This window comes from Heterodontus francisci, chromosome 7 (genome assembly GCF_036365525.1).
Source record: "Heterodontus francisci isolate sHetFra1 chromosome 7, sHetFra1.hap1, whole genome shotgun sequence".
Classification (NCBI taxonomy): domain Eukaryota; kingdom Metazoa; phylum Chordata; class Chondrichthyes; order Heterodontiformes; family Heterodontidae; genus Heterodontus; species Heterodontus francisci.
This window is the reverse complement of record NC_090377.1, coordinates 74,741,252-74,756,922: the sequence shown is the minus strand read 5'-3', so window position 1 is coordinate 74,756,922 and position 15,671 is coordinate 74,741,252. Positions and strand designations below refer to the sequence as shown.

Here is a 15,671-nt window from a genome sequence, read left to right as displayed (position 1 = left end):
AATGAAATAAATGCAAAAAAAGATTGTAAAAAGGAATGCAAAAAAAAAGGAAGAAAAAATAACTAAAAATGACTAAAAATGAAAGTAAAGTCCCCGTCCCCGTCCCAGGGCACCTTCCCTTGCAATCGCAGGAGGTGTAATACCTGCCCATTTACCTCCTCTCTCCTCACTATCCCAGGCCCCAAACACTCCTTTCAGGTGAAGCAGCGATTTACTTGTACTTCTTTCAATGTAGTATACTGTATTCGCTGCTCACAGTGTGGTCTCCTCTACATTGGGGAGACCAAGCGCAGACTGGGTGACCGCTTTGCGGAACATCTCCGCTCAGTCCGCAAGCAGGACCCTGAGCTTCCGGTTGCTTGCCATTTCAACACTCCCCCCTGCTCTCATGCTCACATCTCTGTCCTGGGATTGCTGCAGTGTTCCAGTGAACATCAACGCAAGCTCGAGGAACAGCATCTCATCTACCGATTAGGCACACTACAGCCTGCCGGACTGAACATTGAGTTCAATAATTTCAGAGCATGACAGCCCCCCACTTTACTTTCATTTTTAGTCATTTTTAGTTATTTATTCTTCCTTTTTTTTTTTGCATTCCTTTTTACATTTTTTACAATCTTTTTTTGCATTTATTTCATTTCATCTTAGTTTGTTCAGTTTGCTTACCCACTGTTTTTTTCAGGTTGTTTTTCTTCAGGTTTGCACTTGCTGATGTTCAATATTCAGTATATTTACACCTAATCTGTACTAATGCTTTGTCTTTCAACACACCATTAACATATTGTTTGCCTTTGCTCCGTGACCTTTTGGTCAGCTATGCGGCCTGGTCCAATCTGCACCTTCTCCTTTGTTATCTCTTGCCCAACCCCCACCTCACTTGTTTATAATCTGTGACTTTTCTAATATTTGTCAGTTCCGAAGAAGGGTCACTGACCCGAAACGTTAACTCTGCTTCTCTTTCCACAGATGCTGCCAGACCTGCTGAGTGAATCCAGCATTTCTTGTTTTTGTTTCACGTCTTACTAACTTAATTGAGTTTTTTGAGTAAGTAACAGGGAGGATTGATGAGGGTAGTGCAGTGGATGTGGTCTATATGAATTTTAGTAAGGCATTTGATAAGGTCCCGCATGGCAGACTGGTCAGTAAAATGAAAGCCCATGGGATACAGGGGAATGTGACAGGTTGGATCCAAAATTGGCTCAGGGACAGGAAACAAAGGGTAGTAGTCGATGGATGTTTTTGTGAATGGAAAGCTGTTTCCAGTGACGTTCCACAGGGCTCAGTGTTGGGTCCCTTGCTGTTTGTGGTATATATTAATGACTTGGACTTAAATGTGGGAGGCATGATTAGGAAATTTGCTGATGACACAAAAATTGGCTGTGTAGTTAATAGTGAAGAGGATAGCCATAGACTCCAGAATATCAATGGTTTGGTTGCGTGGGCAGGAAAGTGGCAAATGAAATTCAATCCAGAGAAGTGTGAGATAATGCATTTGGGGAGGGCAAATAAAGCGAGGGAATACACAATAAACGGGAGGATATTCAGAGGGGTAGAAGAAGTGAGCGACCTTGGAGTGTATGTCCACAGGTCCCTGAAAGTGGCAGGATAGGTTGATAGAGTGGTGAAGAAGGCATATGGATTGCTTTCCTTTATTGGCCGAGGTATAGAATACAAAAGCAGGGATGTGATGCTGGAACTGCAAAAAGGCTGCTTAGGCCACAGCTGGACTATTGCATACAGTTCTGGTCACCACATTACAGAAAGGACATAATTGCTCTGGAGAGAGTACAGAGAAGATTTACAAGAATGTTGTCAGGGTTTGAAAGTTGCAGCTATGAGGAAAGATTGGATAGGCTAGGGTTGTTTTCCCTGGAACTGAGGAGGCTGAGGGGTGACTTGATTGAGGTGTACAAAATTATGAGGGGCTGAGATGGAGTAGAGAGGAAGGACCTGTTTCCCCTGGCGGGGAGGTCAGTTACCAGGGGACACAGATTTAAGGTGATTGGTAGAAGGATTAGAGGGGACATGAGGAAAAACATTTTCACCCAGTGGGTGGTGGATGTCTGGAATTCACTGCCAGGAATGGTGGTGGAGGTAGAAACCCTCAATTCTTTTAAAAGGTACCTGGACATGTACCTGAAGTGCTGTAACCTGCAAGGCTATGGACCAGGTGCTGGAAGGTGGGATTAGATTGGGCGGCTAGTTTTTTCAGCCGGCACAGACACGATGGCTGAATGGCCTCCATAGGTGCTGTAATTGTTCTATGTTTCTATGTGCAAGAACTATAGAGTGGTGATATTGGGGGATTTTAATTACTCAAATATCGATTGGGATAATGTTAGAGTAAAGGGAAAGGTGGGGGAGGAATTTCTGAAATGTGCTCAGGAGAACTTCCTTGACCAGTAAGTTCTTGGTCCAACTCGGGAGGAGGCATTGCTAGGTCTGATGCAGGGGAATGAGGCGGGACAAGTGTCTGTGGGTAACACCTGGGTAAGAATGATGATTTGTATCATCAGGTTTAGATTAGTAATGGGGAAAAGCAAGGAACAATCTAAAGTAGAGCATCTAAATTGAAGAGGATTAACTTCGATGCTGTGAGAGGGAATCTAGCCAGGATAAATTGAACCAAAGATTGACAGGAAAAACTGTAGAGGAGTAATGGGTGATCTTTAAGGAAGAGATGTTTCAGGTACAGGCTAGGTACATTCCAACAAGAACGAAAGGTAAGGGAACCGTGACGAGGGTGATAGAGAATGTGAAGAAACAAAAAAAAGAGGGTGTATGATGCATGTCAGGTGAATTCATCAAGTGAGAATCAGGCCAAATACAATAAGTTGAGAGGGAACTGAAGAGGAAAATACAGCTGACAAAGAGAGAATATGAGAACAGAATGGCAGTTAACATAAAATGGAACCCAAAAGTCTTCTACCAACATGTAAATAGTAAGCGGGTTGTAAGAGGAGGGGTGGGGCCTATTAGGGACAAAGAGGGTGATATATGCTTAGAGGCACAGGGCAAGGCTAGAATACTTAATGAGTACTTTGTGTCGATGTTTACAAAGGAAGAGGATGCTGACAAAATATTGGTAGAAGCAGAGATGGTAGAGATAATGGATGAGATGAAAATTGATAGGCAATATGTACTGAAAAGGCTGGCTATGCTTAGACTGAATAAGTCTCCTGGTCCAGATGGCTTGCATCCCAGGTTGCTAAAGGAAATGGGAGTGGAGATAGCAGAAAGGCTAGCCATAATCTTCTAATCTTCCCTAGATACGAGGATCGGAGAGTGGCAAATGTAACACCGTTATTCAAGAAAGGGTGCAAGGGCATTCCGAGTAACTATGTGCTGGTCAGTTTAACATCTGTGGTGGGTAAGATTTTAGAAACAAAAATCAGGGGAAAAGAATCAACAGGTACCTGGAGAGGTTTACTTTAATTAGGGAGAGCCAGCATGGATTTGTAAATGGCAGATCCTGCTTGACTAATCTAATTGAATTTTTTGATGAAGTAAAAGAGAGGGTCGAAGAGAAAGCAATGGATGTTGTCTGTATGGATTTTAGGAAAGCCTTTGACAAAGTACCACATAAAAGGCTGGTTAACAAAATTGAGGCTAATGGAATAGGAGGGTTAGCATCAGCTTAGGTGAAAAAATTGCTTAAGGATAGAAAACAGTCAGTCGTGGTAAATGGTCGTTTTTCAGACTGGAGCATGGTAGACAGTGGTGTTCCCCAAGGGTCAGTGCTGGGACCACTGCTTTTTTGATGATACCAATCAACTGCAACAGGACATAGGTAGGCTAGCAGAATGGGCAGACAAGTGGCAGATGGAATTTAATACAGAGAAGTGTGAAGTGATGCATTTTGGCAAAAGTGATAGGGAGAGGCAATATAGACTAAATGGTACAGTTCTAAAGAGTGTACAGGGACAGAGGGACCTTGGTGGTGGTGGGGGCGGCGGGTTCATGTACATAGATCTTTAAAGGTGGCAGGACATATTGAGAGAGTAGTTAGCAAAGCATATGGGATCTTGGGCTTCATAAATAGCAGTATTGAGTACAAAAGCAGGGAAGTTATGCTGAACCTTTATAAAGCTCTGGTTAGGCCACAACTGCAGTATTGCATCCAGTTCTGGTCACCACAATTTAAGAAGGATGTGTGAGTCCTTGAGAAGGTGCAGAGGAGATTTACCAGAATGGGTCCAGGGATGAGGGATTTTAGCTACAAGATTAGGTTGGAGAAGCTGGGGTTGTTTTCCTTGGAGCAAAGGAGATTGAGGGGAAATTTAATAGAAGTGTACAAGATTCTGACAGGTTTGGATAGGATAGACAAGGAAAAGCTATTCCAATTCGCTGATGGTACAAGGACTAAGGGACACAGATTTAAGGTTTTGGGCAAAAGATGCAGGGGAGGAAGACCTTTTTTATGCAGTGAGTGGTAATAACCTGGAACTCATTGCTTAAGAGGGTGGTGGAAGCGAAGATGATGAATGATTCGAAAAGGAAATTTGATGGGCACTTGATGGAAATAAACTTACAGGGCTACAAGGATACAGTCGGGGAATGCAACTGATTGGATTGCTCTGCAAATAATCGGCATGGATTCGATTGGCCGAATGGCCTCTTTCTGTGCCATTATGACTCTATGACTTGCTCCCAGACATGGATACGGTAGTTTGTTTCTTTGGCCTGCAGCATGACAGGGAGAATGAGCAGAGGCAACACAGCAGAGGACAAGCTGCTTGAAGAGGGAAGGGAAGGGCATATTTTCCTACCTCAATCTCAATGAGGAACAGTGTGTTAATTGCCTCCGTGCATGAAATCTGCCATCTGTTGCAACCCAAACTGCAATCTCAGAACAGGGCGAGGATAGCATTGCCAGTGGCTGTGAAGGTGACCGTAGCCATGAACTTTTATGCGTCGAGTTTCTTCCAGGCTGGAGCAGCTGGTATTTTCAACATCTTTCAGTTCACCATCCACTATTACATAAGAGAGGTCAGAGTGTGCAAAGAGAGCTGAGTACATTTCATTCTCTCTTATTAAACTCCAGAAAGCTTGTTGTGGAAGGATAATGCTGGAGCCTATATTTACTCAGTTTCACATTTATTGTACAGAGTAAAAGGATTACAAACATGTAGCTCTTTACCAGTCTCAGTAAGTATCTACTTATGTGCTCAAGTAAGACCCCAATTAACACCCTCCACCTGCATATAATCAAACAATTGATACACAATTAACAGATTAACGTCTCTTACCAGAGGGAAACAGGTGGAATGAGCGTGCAGCTTGGCCAGGATTGCAGGCTTCCCACAGTGCAGGGTACCATTGGCTGCACACAAGTCGCTTTGTGGGCACTACATGTAAATTCTGAAATGTACCTCAACTGGAAGGGATTCCACTCCCTTCGTGCCCGTCTCCCATGTATCTTTGCCTGTCCTAGTGCCCCTATGCAGTGCTACCCCAGTGGCTGCAACATGGCTGGTGGAAGGCTGCTGACGTTCAGTGGGGAGTCTGTGGGTTGCCTCGCAGGCTGACCTCAAGCAGCTCTGGAGCAATGTGTTTGGGCAATGTGGCTGACGTGTTTGAATAGCTGGCAGTGTGTGCAAGTTGTGAGAACTGAGGGTTGCAGCAGTGCTAACTGTGTGAGGGTGAGATGAAGCAATGAATGTTAGGCATGAGTTGTGATTGATGGAGATTGTTAGTAGGTGAGTAATTGTGGTGTATTGAGCAATGCATAAGGCTGGTGGTGCAGTTGAGAGGATATGGCATTTGAAGATACATTCACTGACCTTTACCGCTTATGTGAGGTCATTGAACTTCTTTTGGTACTGCATCCAGGTCCTTGGACATACCTAGAATGGGGATGGAAGAGGAGACAAAGGTGCCAAAATGTACTTGATCATTAGCAACCTGACCCTCACCAGCAGCCAATATACAGTACCAGTATTTCCTATGGAAAGAAAAAAATTGTACACTGTTGGAAGTGCCCTCTGAGATTTAAGTATCCGTGGGGGAAGATCGGCTCTGTGCACGGTATAATAAAGTCATCAACCTTTTCTTTATAAATGAGTGTATAATTATGTAACAAATACCACACAGGAAATCTTTTTTAACTTTTAGCCAATAGCTGATGGTTACTGCCACTGTGGCAAGTGTCAAAAACAGACTGCTTGATTTATAGCTGTTGGCAACCTGCTGCTACTTGTCCAAAATAAATTCAAGTCATAAAAGCTAAAATTTCTCAAAAGTTGTATTTAACATTTTAACATGAGAAAATGCTGAAGGATTGATTTAATTACAAATGCAGCATTTTTAATAAGAATGACTTGGTATTCAATTTTGTTGAGTAATTCTAATATTTTTCATTTCCGCCCATGTGATGTTTCTGTTAATAAAAGTACGTTTTGAACAAATGTTTGATCATGTGTCAGTTTAATTGTTTTTGGTGACTAGATATCTGTTTTACATCTATGTTCTTGCAGGTGAAGAGGAATTATGTAGTATTGCATAAGAATATGCCAATGATAGCAGGCAATCTGAAGTGGTCCCAAGAGCTTCGTGAAAGAATAATAAGTCAGAGGAATCAATTCAGACATATTAATCATCAGTAAATATAACTTCAAATGGAGAACTTATCATGTTTATACAAAATATTTTTCAAATTGTAGTTCATAGTTATTTATAATAGCTTTTTATAATAAAATGTTTGTATATTTTGCATATTTCTAGGAGTCTACAAACAAAGGAAATAAGCATAGTTTTCCAAAAATGTGACAGAATGTTAACCTTGATCGATCACCATGATGAAAAAATCTATGCGTTGTGGACAGAAAATCTAGATGCTCTTTGTCAGGTGAACTTGAATCAGCCATTTCTCAAATGGAACAAAGAATCTGGTTTATATTCTGTGAACTTCAGCCCTGAGGTAAGACATTTTTCTCTTTTTTGGGGCTTAAAATGGTGTCATTATCTCGCCATGGTTACAGCATGGATATTTCATATCATGTAAGAGACAATCCCATTCCTGAATCACATTATAATTATTTTCACTCAGCTTTCATCTGTGCTTCGTGAGGTCAAATACCTTGGGTTGTTAAAAGGATTTAACATCTTGGACATGGCAATAAATTTGTATTCAAAAAGAGAGATTCTGCATATGGTAAATATATGAATTATACCTGTGTTATGATCTAGTTCTGGATACATATCTGCTGTTTGTCTGTAACATATATGTTAGCACTGATTTATTATTGAAATTCTGAATGGTATTTTAGTATTCTTTTAAAATGTTTAAAATTTGAGTAAACTAGTTGACACATTTTGCAGTTATGTTTGTTGGAAGGAACACTGTTCTCATGAAAAAAGTTTGTTGGCAAATGTTGCATCTTTGTGGCATATGTGTGAAGCTGCCATAATGCAATAATCTTCTGAGTCACCTTCTCCAAAGAAAAAATGGTTCGCAAAATAGTGTTTCCTTTTCACAGTGTTCTTTTACATCTCATAATTTCCTAACTCGGTTCATCTGTATCTCTTCCTGTTCCACATGCATGATAATGTACAGTCTGTATTACAAGGAATCAACATTCCAAAGAATTGAGGTGAGATTGATACCACAAAATTGAAGCTTGAGTAATGTATCAAACTCATCTTATTTATTTTTTATTTAGAGATACAGCACTGAAACAGGCCCTTCGGCCCACCGAGTCTGTGCTGACCATCAACCACCCATTTATACTAATCCTATATTAATCCCATATTCCTACCACATCCCCACCTTCCCTCAATTCCCCTACCACCTACCTATACTAGGGGCAATTTACAATGGCCAATTTACCAATCAACCTGCATGTCTTTGGCTGTGGGAGGAAACCGGAGCACCCGACGAAAACCCACGCAGTCACAGGGAGAACTTGCAAACCCCGCACAGGCAGTGCCCAGAATCGAACCCGGGTCGCTGGAGCTGTGAGGATAGAGGTGCTAACCACTGCGCCGCCCATCTTAATCCTGATATATTTCTGCCTTAATATGTGGAGCCCATATAAGGCTTTTGTCCCCGAAATGATTTGTTTATGTGGATTATTCTGCTTTCATAATTCTCACTTCACATTTTTCCATTGCATTGTTGTTTTAATGCAACACAGTAGTTTTCAATATTACATCTTAATAAGAACTGATCAATGTTCTTCTGAAGCATGCTGACTGGAATATTTGTGTTCCAGCAGCTGTTCAGTCAACTGTGATGTTGAAAACTGCTGCGCTGGTTAAAATGGCAAGTGAAGCAGAAGGAGCAGGGTCAGCTGTTATGTTGAAAACTGCTTCCAGGTAGGGATTGTAGTTGAAGTAGGTAACTTTTAATTCACTGAAATGATCTGTAAAACATGGGGAGTCATAAAGGAACAATTTCTGCAGAGATTTCATTCACTTAAGTGAATATCTGGTAAGTGAATAACCCACTTAAGTGGGCTTAATTATGCGGAGACAGAGAGAGAGGAGCGGAGGTTCAAAAAGTGCGCCAAGCCAGTCGGAGACAGAGAGAGAGAGGAGCGGAGAGTCAGAGACAGAGAGAAAGGAGCGCAGCGGGAGCGGCAGGAGCGGAGCCGGGGAAAAATTGAAAAGTGACATCAGAGTGACGTCATGTTCAACAGTGAGAGCAGGGAAACAGAGAGCAGCTGGGGTCAGTATTCAGGTAAGCTTTTAAATTAAATTTAATTGAAATCAAATATAGAGTAAGACTTGATCGATTTATTAGTATATAAACTAAAAACTAAAGCGGATTAAAATCTAAAGACCAGTCAGAAATTTAAAAAACATATTAAAATCTAATTAAATAAAATAGAGATGCAGGGCCAGGCCATGTGTTGTACCTACATGATGTGGGAGCTGGTGGACCCCATTGTGGTTCCTAGTGACCACATCTGTAGCAAGTGTTGGCTGCTCGAGGAACTCCGGCTCAGAGTTGATGAGCTGGAGTCTGAGCTTCGGACACTGCGACACACCAGGGAGGGGGAGAGTTACCTGGACACTGTTTCAGGAGACAGTCACACCCCTTAGATTAACTACTTTGAATTCGGCCAGTGGTCAGGGACAGGAGGGTGTGACTATGAGTGAGGCAGTTAGAGGGATCCAGGAGGTAGTGTTGCAGGAGCCTCAGCCCTTGTCCTTGTCCTACAGGTTCAAGATTCTTGCTCCCTGTGTGGACGAGAGCAGGGACTGTAGGGAGGATGAGCAAACTGACCATAGCACGATGGTGCAGGGAGCCATTCAAGTGGGGGGAGAAAAGAGAAATGTAGTCATAATTGGGGATAGTATAGTTAGGGGCATGGACACTGTTCTCTGTGGCCAAGATCAAGAGTCCCGAAGGCTGTGTTGCCTACCTGGTGCCAGGGTTCAGGATATCTCATCTGGGGCTGCAGAGGAACTGAGTGGAAGGGGAAAGATCCAGTTGTCGTGGTCCTCATAGGTACCAATGATATAGGTAGAACGAGGATAGAGGTTCTGCTGAAGGAATATGAACAGCTAGGGGGTAAATTAAAAAGCAGAACCAAAAAGGTGGTAATCTCCAGATTACTACCTGAACCATGAGCTAATTGGCACAGGGTCAATAAGATTAAAGAGGTAAATGCATGGCTCAAAGATTGGTGTGGGAGAAATGGGACATTGGCACCAGTACTGGGGAAGGAGGGAGCTGTTCCGATGGGACGGGCTACACCTGAATCATGCTGGGACCAGAGTCCTGGCAAATCACATAACTAGGGCTGCAGATAGGGCTTTAAACTAAATATTGGGGGCGAGGGCTCAGTTGCATGGAAAATTAGGAAGTCAAAGTTAAAGGAGAAGGTAGGAGTGTAGGTTCGTGATGAGGCTGATTGTTACCAGAAAATAAAAGGAAGGGACAGAACGTGTGAATGTCATATTGCACCAAGGAATCGTACAAGAGTAGGGAAATTTGATAATAGAACAAACTTAAAGGCTTTGTATCTGAATGCACAAAGCATTCAGAATAAAATAAATAAATTAACAGCGCAAATAGAGACAAATGGGTATGATTTAGTGGCGATTACTGAGACATGGTTGCAGGGAAACCAGATTTGGGAATTGAATATCCAAGGGTATTCAGTATTTCGGAATGATAGGCAGGAAGGAAAAGGAGGAGGTGTACTTATGTTAGTAAAGGAAGAGATCAGTGCTGTAGTGAGAAACGATATAGGCACTGGAGATCAAGACGTAGAATCAGTCTGGGTAGAAATAAGAAATAGCAAGGGAAAGAAGTCCCTGGTGGGAGTAATCTATAGGTCCCCAAACAGTATTTCCGCAGTGGGGCACTGTATAAACCAGGAAATACTGGGGGCTTGTAAGAAAGGTACGGCAATAATCATGGGTGATTTTAATATGCATATAGATTGGATTAATCAAATTGGCAAAAGTAGCCTCGGGAGAGTTCATTGAATGTATTAGAGATTGTTTTTTGGAGCAATATGTTGTGGAACCAACCAGGGAGCAGGTTATTCTAGATTTGGTATTGTGTAATGAGGTGGGAATAATTAATGATCTCATAGTTAAGGATCCTCTAGGGAAGAGTGGTCATAGCATGCTAGAATTTTAAATTCAATTTGAGGGCGAGAAACTGGAGTCCCACACTAGCGTTCTGGAGTTAAACAAAAGTAATTTAATAGGCATGAGGACAGATTTGGCCCTAGTGGACTGGGCAGGAGGACTAAAAGGTAGGACAGTTGATGAGCAGTGGCAGACGTTTAAGGAGATATTCAATTCCTCCCAACTCAAATATATTCCAGAGAGGAAGAATGATTGTAAAAAGGGGAAAAAACATCCATTGCTAAGCAAGGAAGTTAAGGATTACATAAAGACAAAAACTAAGGCATACTATATTGCAAAGGCCAGTGGCAGGCTGGAAGATTGGGAAACTTTTAAAGATCAACAGAGGGTTACTAAAAAAGTAATAAAAAGAGCAAAGGTAAATTATGAAAGAAAACTAGCGCAAAGTATAAAAATGGATAGCAAAAGCTTCTAATAGTATATAAAAGGTAAGAGAGTAGCTAAAGTGAATGTTGGTCCCTTGGAGGATGAGACTGGGGAGTTAATAGAGGGGAACACAGAAATGACGGAGACGCTAAATCTGTATTTTGCCTCAGTTTTCATGGTGGAGGACACGAGTACCATCCCAATAGTAACAGGTAATGCAGAGATTTTAGAAAGAGAGGAACTTAGAAAAATCATCACTAGGGAAAAAGTACTGAGCAAACTATTGGGATTGAAGGCAGACAAGTCCCCAGAGCCTGATGGCCTACATCCTAGGGTCTTAAAGGAAGTGGCAGCGGAGATAGTGGATCCATTGGTTATAATATTCCAAAATTCCCTGGATGCGGGAAAGGTTCCAGTGGACTGGAAAAAAGCTAATATAATGCCCTTATTCAAAAAGGGAGGGAGGCAGAAAGTAGGAAACTATAGACCAGTTAGTTACATCTGTTGTTGGGAAATTATTAGAATCCATTATTAAGGAAGTAATAACAGGACATTTAGAAAGTCAAAAAGCAATCCATCAGAGTCAGCATGGTTTTATGAAGGGTAAATCGTGTTTGACTAATTTGCGGGAGTTCTTCAAAGCTGTGGCAAGCAAAGTGGATAATGGGGATCCTGTAGGTGTAGTATATTTGGACTTCCAGAAGGCATTTGATAAGGTGCCACACAAAAAGTTAATCCGCAAGGTGAGATCACACGGGGTTAGGGGCAATTTATTAGCTTGGATAGAGGATTGGTTAACCAACAGAAAACAGAGTTGGGATAAATAGGTCTTTTTCTGGTTGGCAAGATGTAACTAGTGGGGTGCCACAGGGTTCAGTTCTTGGGCCCCAACTATTTACAATCTATATTAATAACTTGGATGAAAGGATAGAGGTACTATAGCCAAATTTGCAGATGATACTAAAATAGGTGGGATAGTAAGTTGCAATGAAGAAATAAGAAATTTAAAAATGGATATAGATATGTTAGGTGAATGGGCCAAAATTTGGCAGATGGAGTTTAACGTGGATAAGTGTGAGATTATCAATTTTGGTCGGAAGACTAGAAAGGCAACTTATTATCTAAATGGAGAGAAACTTCAGAGTGCTTTGGTGCAGAGGGGTCTGGGTGTCCTTGTGCATGAATCGCAGAAAGCTAGCACGCAGGTACAGCAGGTAATAAGGAAGGCAAATGGAATTTTGGCATTTATTGCTAAAGGAATAGAATATAAAAGTAAGGAAGTGTTGCTGCAACTGTACAATTTTGGTCCCCTTACTTGAGGAGAGATGTAGTTGCATTGGAGGCAGTTCAGAGGAGGTTCACTAGATTGATTCCAGAGATGAGGGGTTTGTCTTATGAAGAGAGATTGAGCAGTTTAGGCCTTTACTCTCTAGAGTTCAGAAGAATGAGAGGAGATCTAATTGAGGTATATAAAATGATTAAGGGGATTGACAAAGTAGACGTAGAGAGGATGTTGTGGGGCAATTTAGAACGAGAGGTCTTCGAAACATAGAAAATAGGAGCAGGAGTAGGCCATTCTGCCCTTCGAGCCTGCTCCGCCATTCATTATGATCATGGCTGATCATCCAATTGAGTAACCTGTTCCCGCTTTCGCCCCATATGCTTTGATCACTTTAAACCTAAGAGCTATATCTAACTCCTTCTTGAAAACATACAATGTTTTGGCCTCAACTGCTTTCTGTGGTAACGAATTCCACAGGTTCACCACTCTCTGGGTGAAGAAATTCTCCTCATCTCAGTCCTGAAAGGTTTACCCCGTATCCTTAGACTATGACCCCTGGTTCTGGACTACCCACCATCGGGAACATCCTTCCTGCATCTTCCCTGTCAAGTCCTGTTAGAATTTTATAGGTTTCTATGACATTCCCCCCTCACTCTTCTGAAATCCAGCGAATATAATCCTAACTGACTCAACCTCTCCTCATATGTCAGTCCCGCCATCCCAGGAATCAGTCTGGTAAATCTTCGCTGCACTCCCTCTATAGCAAGAACATCCTTCCTCAGATAAGGAGACCAAAACTGCACACAATATTCCAGGTATGGCCTCACCAAGGTCCTGTATAATTACAGCAAGACATCCCTGCTCCTGTACCTGAATCCTCTCACTATGAAGGCCAACATACCATTTGCCTTTTTTACCGCCTGTTGGATCTGCATGCTAACTCTCAGCGACTGGTGTACGAGAACACCCAGGTCTCGTTGCATGATAATTGGTAGCAGATTTAAAACAGAGATGAGGAGAAATTACTTCTCTCAAAGGGTCATGAGGCTGTGGAATTCACTACCCCAGAGTGCGGTAGATGCCGGGACATTGAGTAAATTTAAGGAGGAGATAGACAGATTTTTAATTAGTAATGGTTTGAAGGGTTATGGAGAATGGGCAGGAAAGTGGAGTTGAGGCCGAGATGAGATCAGCCATAATTGAACGGCAGGGCAGGCTCGAGGGTTTGAATTGCCTACTCCTGCTCTTATGTTCTTATGTAAACAAGGTTTTTTTTGCAGGAAGAGATGTAAAAGCAGAGGTGATGAAAATATAGATTTTATGTTTGTGTCATGTGTTTCTAACTTGAATCAACAACTTGGATTCAGAACTCTTGCAAATTGGTCAAATCACAGACTATACTAAATCATAAAATCATAGAATCATAAAAGCACAGAAGGAAGCCATTTGGCCGATTGAGTCCATGCCACTTCTGCAAGAACAATTCAGCTAGTCCCACTCACATGTTCTTTACCCATGGCCCTGCAATTTGTTTTCCTTCAGGTGCTTATCCAATTCCCTTTTGAAAACCAGGGGCTGGAAAAAATGGTGGCCCTCACAACTATTCACCATTGTTTCCTGTCACTCAGCCAACTTTGTATCCATGCTGCCACTGTCTCTTTTATTCCATGAGCTTCAACTTTGCTGGCAAGCTTAGGACATGAGAACATAAGAAACAGGAGCAGCAATAGGTCAGAAAGCCAGTGAACCTTCTCTGAACTAGCTCCAATGCAAGTATATCCCTCCCTATATGGCTGTTCCTTCAGTGTTGCTGGATCAAAATCCTGGAACTCCCTCCCTAACAGCACTGTGGTGTACTCTCACCAGATGGACTGCAGTGGTTCAAGAAGGCAGCTCACCACCACCTTCTGAAGGGCAATTAAGGATGGGCAACAAATGCTGGCCTTGCCAGTGACACCCACATCCCATGAGAGAATAAAAAAAATGAGATCAAAACTGTACACAGCACTCTAGGTGTGGTCTCACCAATGCCATGAACAGTTGTAGCAAGACATCCCTACTTTTATACTCCATCCCCCTCACAATAAATGCCAACATTCCATTTGTCTTCCTAATTACTTGGTCTGCCTGCATGCTAACTTTTTGTAATTCATGTACGAGGACACCCAGATTCCTCTGTACCGCAGCATTCTGCAGTGTCTCTCCATGTAAATAATATTCTATTTTTCTATTCTTCTTGCTAAAGTGGACAACCTCACATTTTCCCACATGATACTCCATCTGCCAAAGTTTTGCCCACTCACTTAACCTATTTATAGCCCTTTGCAGACTCTTTGTATCCTCCTCACAACTTGCTTTCCCACCTATTTTTGTATTGTCAGCAAATTTGGCTACAATACACTTGGTCCTTTCATCTTAGGAATTCATATAGATCTTAAATTGTTGAGGCTCCAGAACAGATCCCTGTGGCATCCCACTAGTTATAGTTTGCCAACCTGAAAATGACACATTTATCCCGACTCTGTTTCCTGTTTATTAGCCAATCCTCTATCAACGTTAATATATCACCCCCAACAGCATGAGTCCTTATCTGTGCAGTAACCTTTTATGTGGCACCTTATCAAATGCCATTTGGAAATCCAAATACACTACATCTGCTGGTTTCCCTTTATTCACCCTGCTTGTTACATCCTCAAAGAACTCTAATAAATTTGTCAAACATGATTTTCTTTTTATAAAACCATGTTGATTTTCCTTGATTGTAATATGATTTTTCAAGTGTCCTGCTGCTACTTCTTTAATCATGGATTCCAGCATTTTCCCAATGACAGATGATAGGCTAACTGGCCTTTAGTTTCCTGCTTTCTGTCTCCCTCCTTTCTTGAATAGGGGTGTTACATTTGCAGTTTATCACTCTGCTGGGTCCTTTCCAGAATCTAGGGAATTTTGGAAGATAGGATCAATGCATCCACTATCTCTGCAACCACTTCTTTTAAGACCCTAGGATGCAGGCCATCTGGTCCAGGGGACTTGTTAGCCTTTAGTCCCATTAGCTTTTCTCGTACTTTTTCTTTAGTGATAATTGGTTTAATTTCCTACCTCCCTTTCCCCCCCTGATTTTCTCTTGTTCTTGGGATTCTTTTAGTGGGCTGAATTTTACTGGCCCCTCGACACTGTGGGTTGCTGTGCGGGGGCCTTTAAAATGCTGTGAAGAGAGGCCTGCCTCTCACCGCGAAGTCAAGAAGGGCCCACCGCATATTACCGGCAGTGGCGGGACCTCGGTGCGGTTCCCCCGCTGCATGACGGCGTGCCCTTCATCTAAGTATGCAAATTAACATTTAAAATATTTAAATAAACCTACATGTAGGTGGCGGCCGTCCCACTCCAATATTACAGCCGCCGTTCGTGCTCCGCG

At 42.1% G+C, this 15,671-nt stretch overlaps 1 protein-coding gene across 1 annotated transcript in view; it reads left to right on the top strand.

The window, feature by feature from the left end:
• dnah9l (dynein, axonemal, heavy polypeptide 9 like) overlaps positions 1 to 15,671 on the top strand; it is a 563,466-nt gene that overhangs the window by 53,824 nt on the left and 493,971 nt on the right. The window contains exons 11-14 of the mRNA XM_068036275.1: positions 3,665 to 3,670; positions 6,477 to 6,601; positions 6,724 to 6,919; positions 7,049 to 7,153. Coding sequence (XP_067892376.1) covers positions 3,665 to 3,670; positions 6,477 to 6,601; positions 6,724 to 6,919; positions 7,049 to 7,153 — 432 coding nt within the window. The remainder of the gene's footprint in view (positions 1 to 3,664; positions 3,671 to 6,476; positions 6,602 to 6,723; positions 6,920 to 7,048; positions 7,154 to 15,671) is intronic.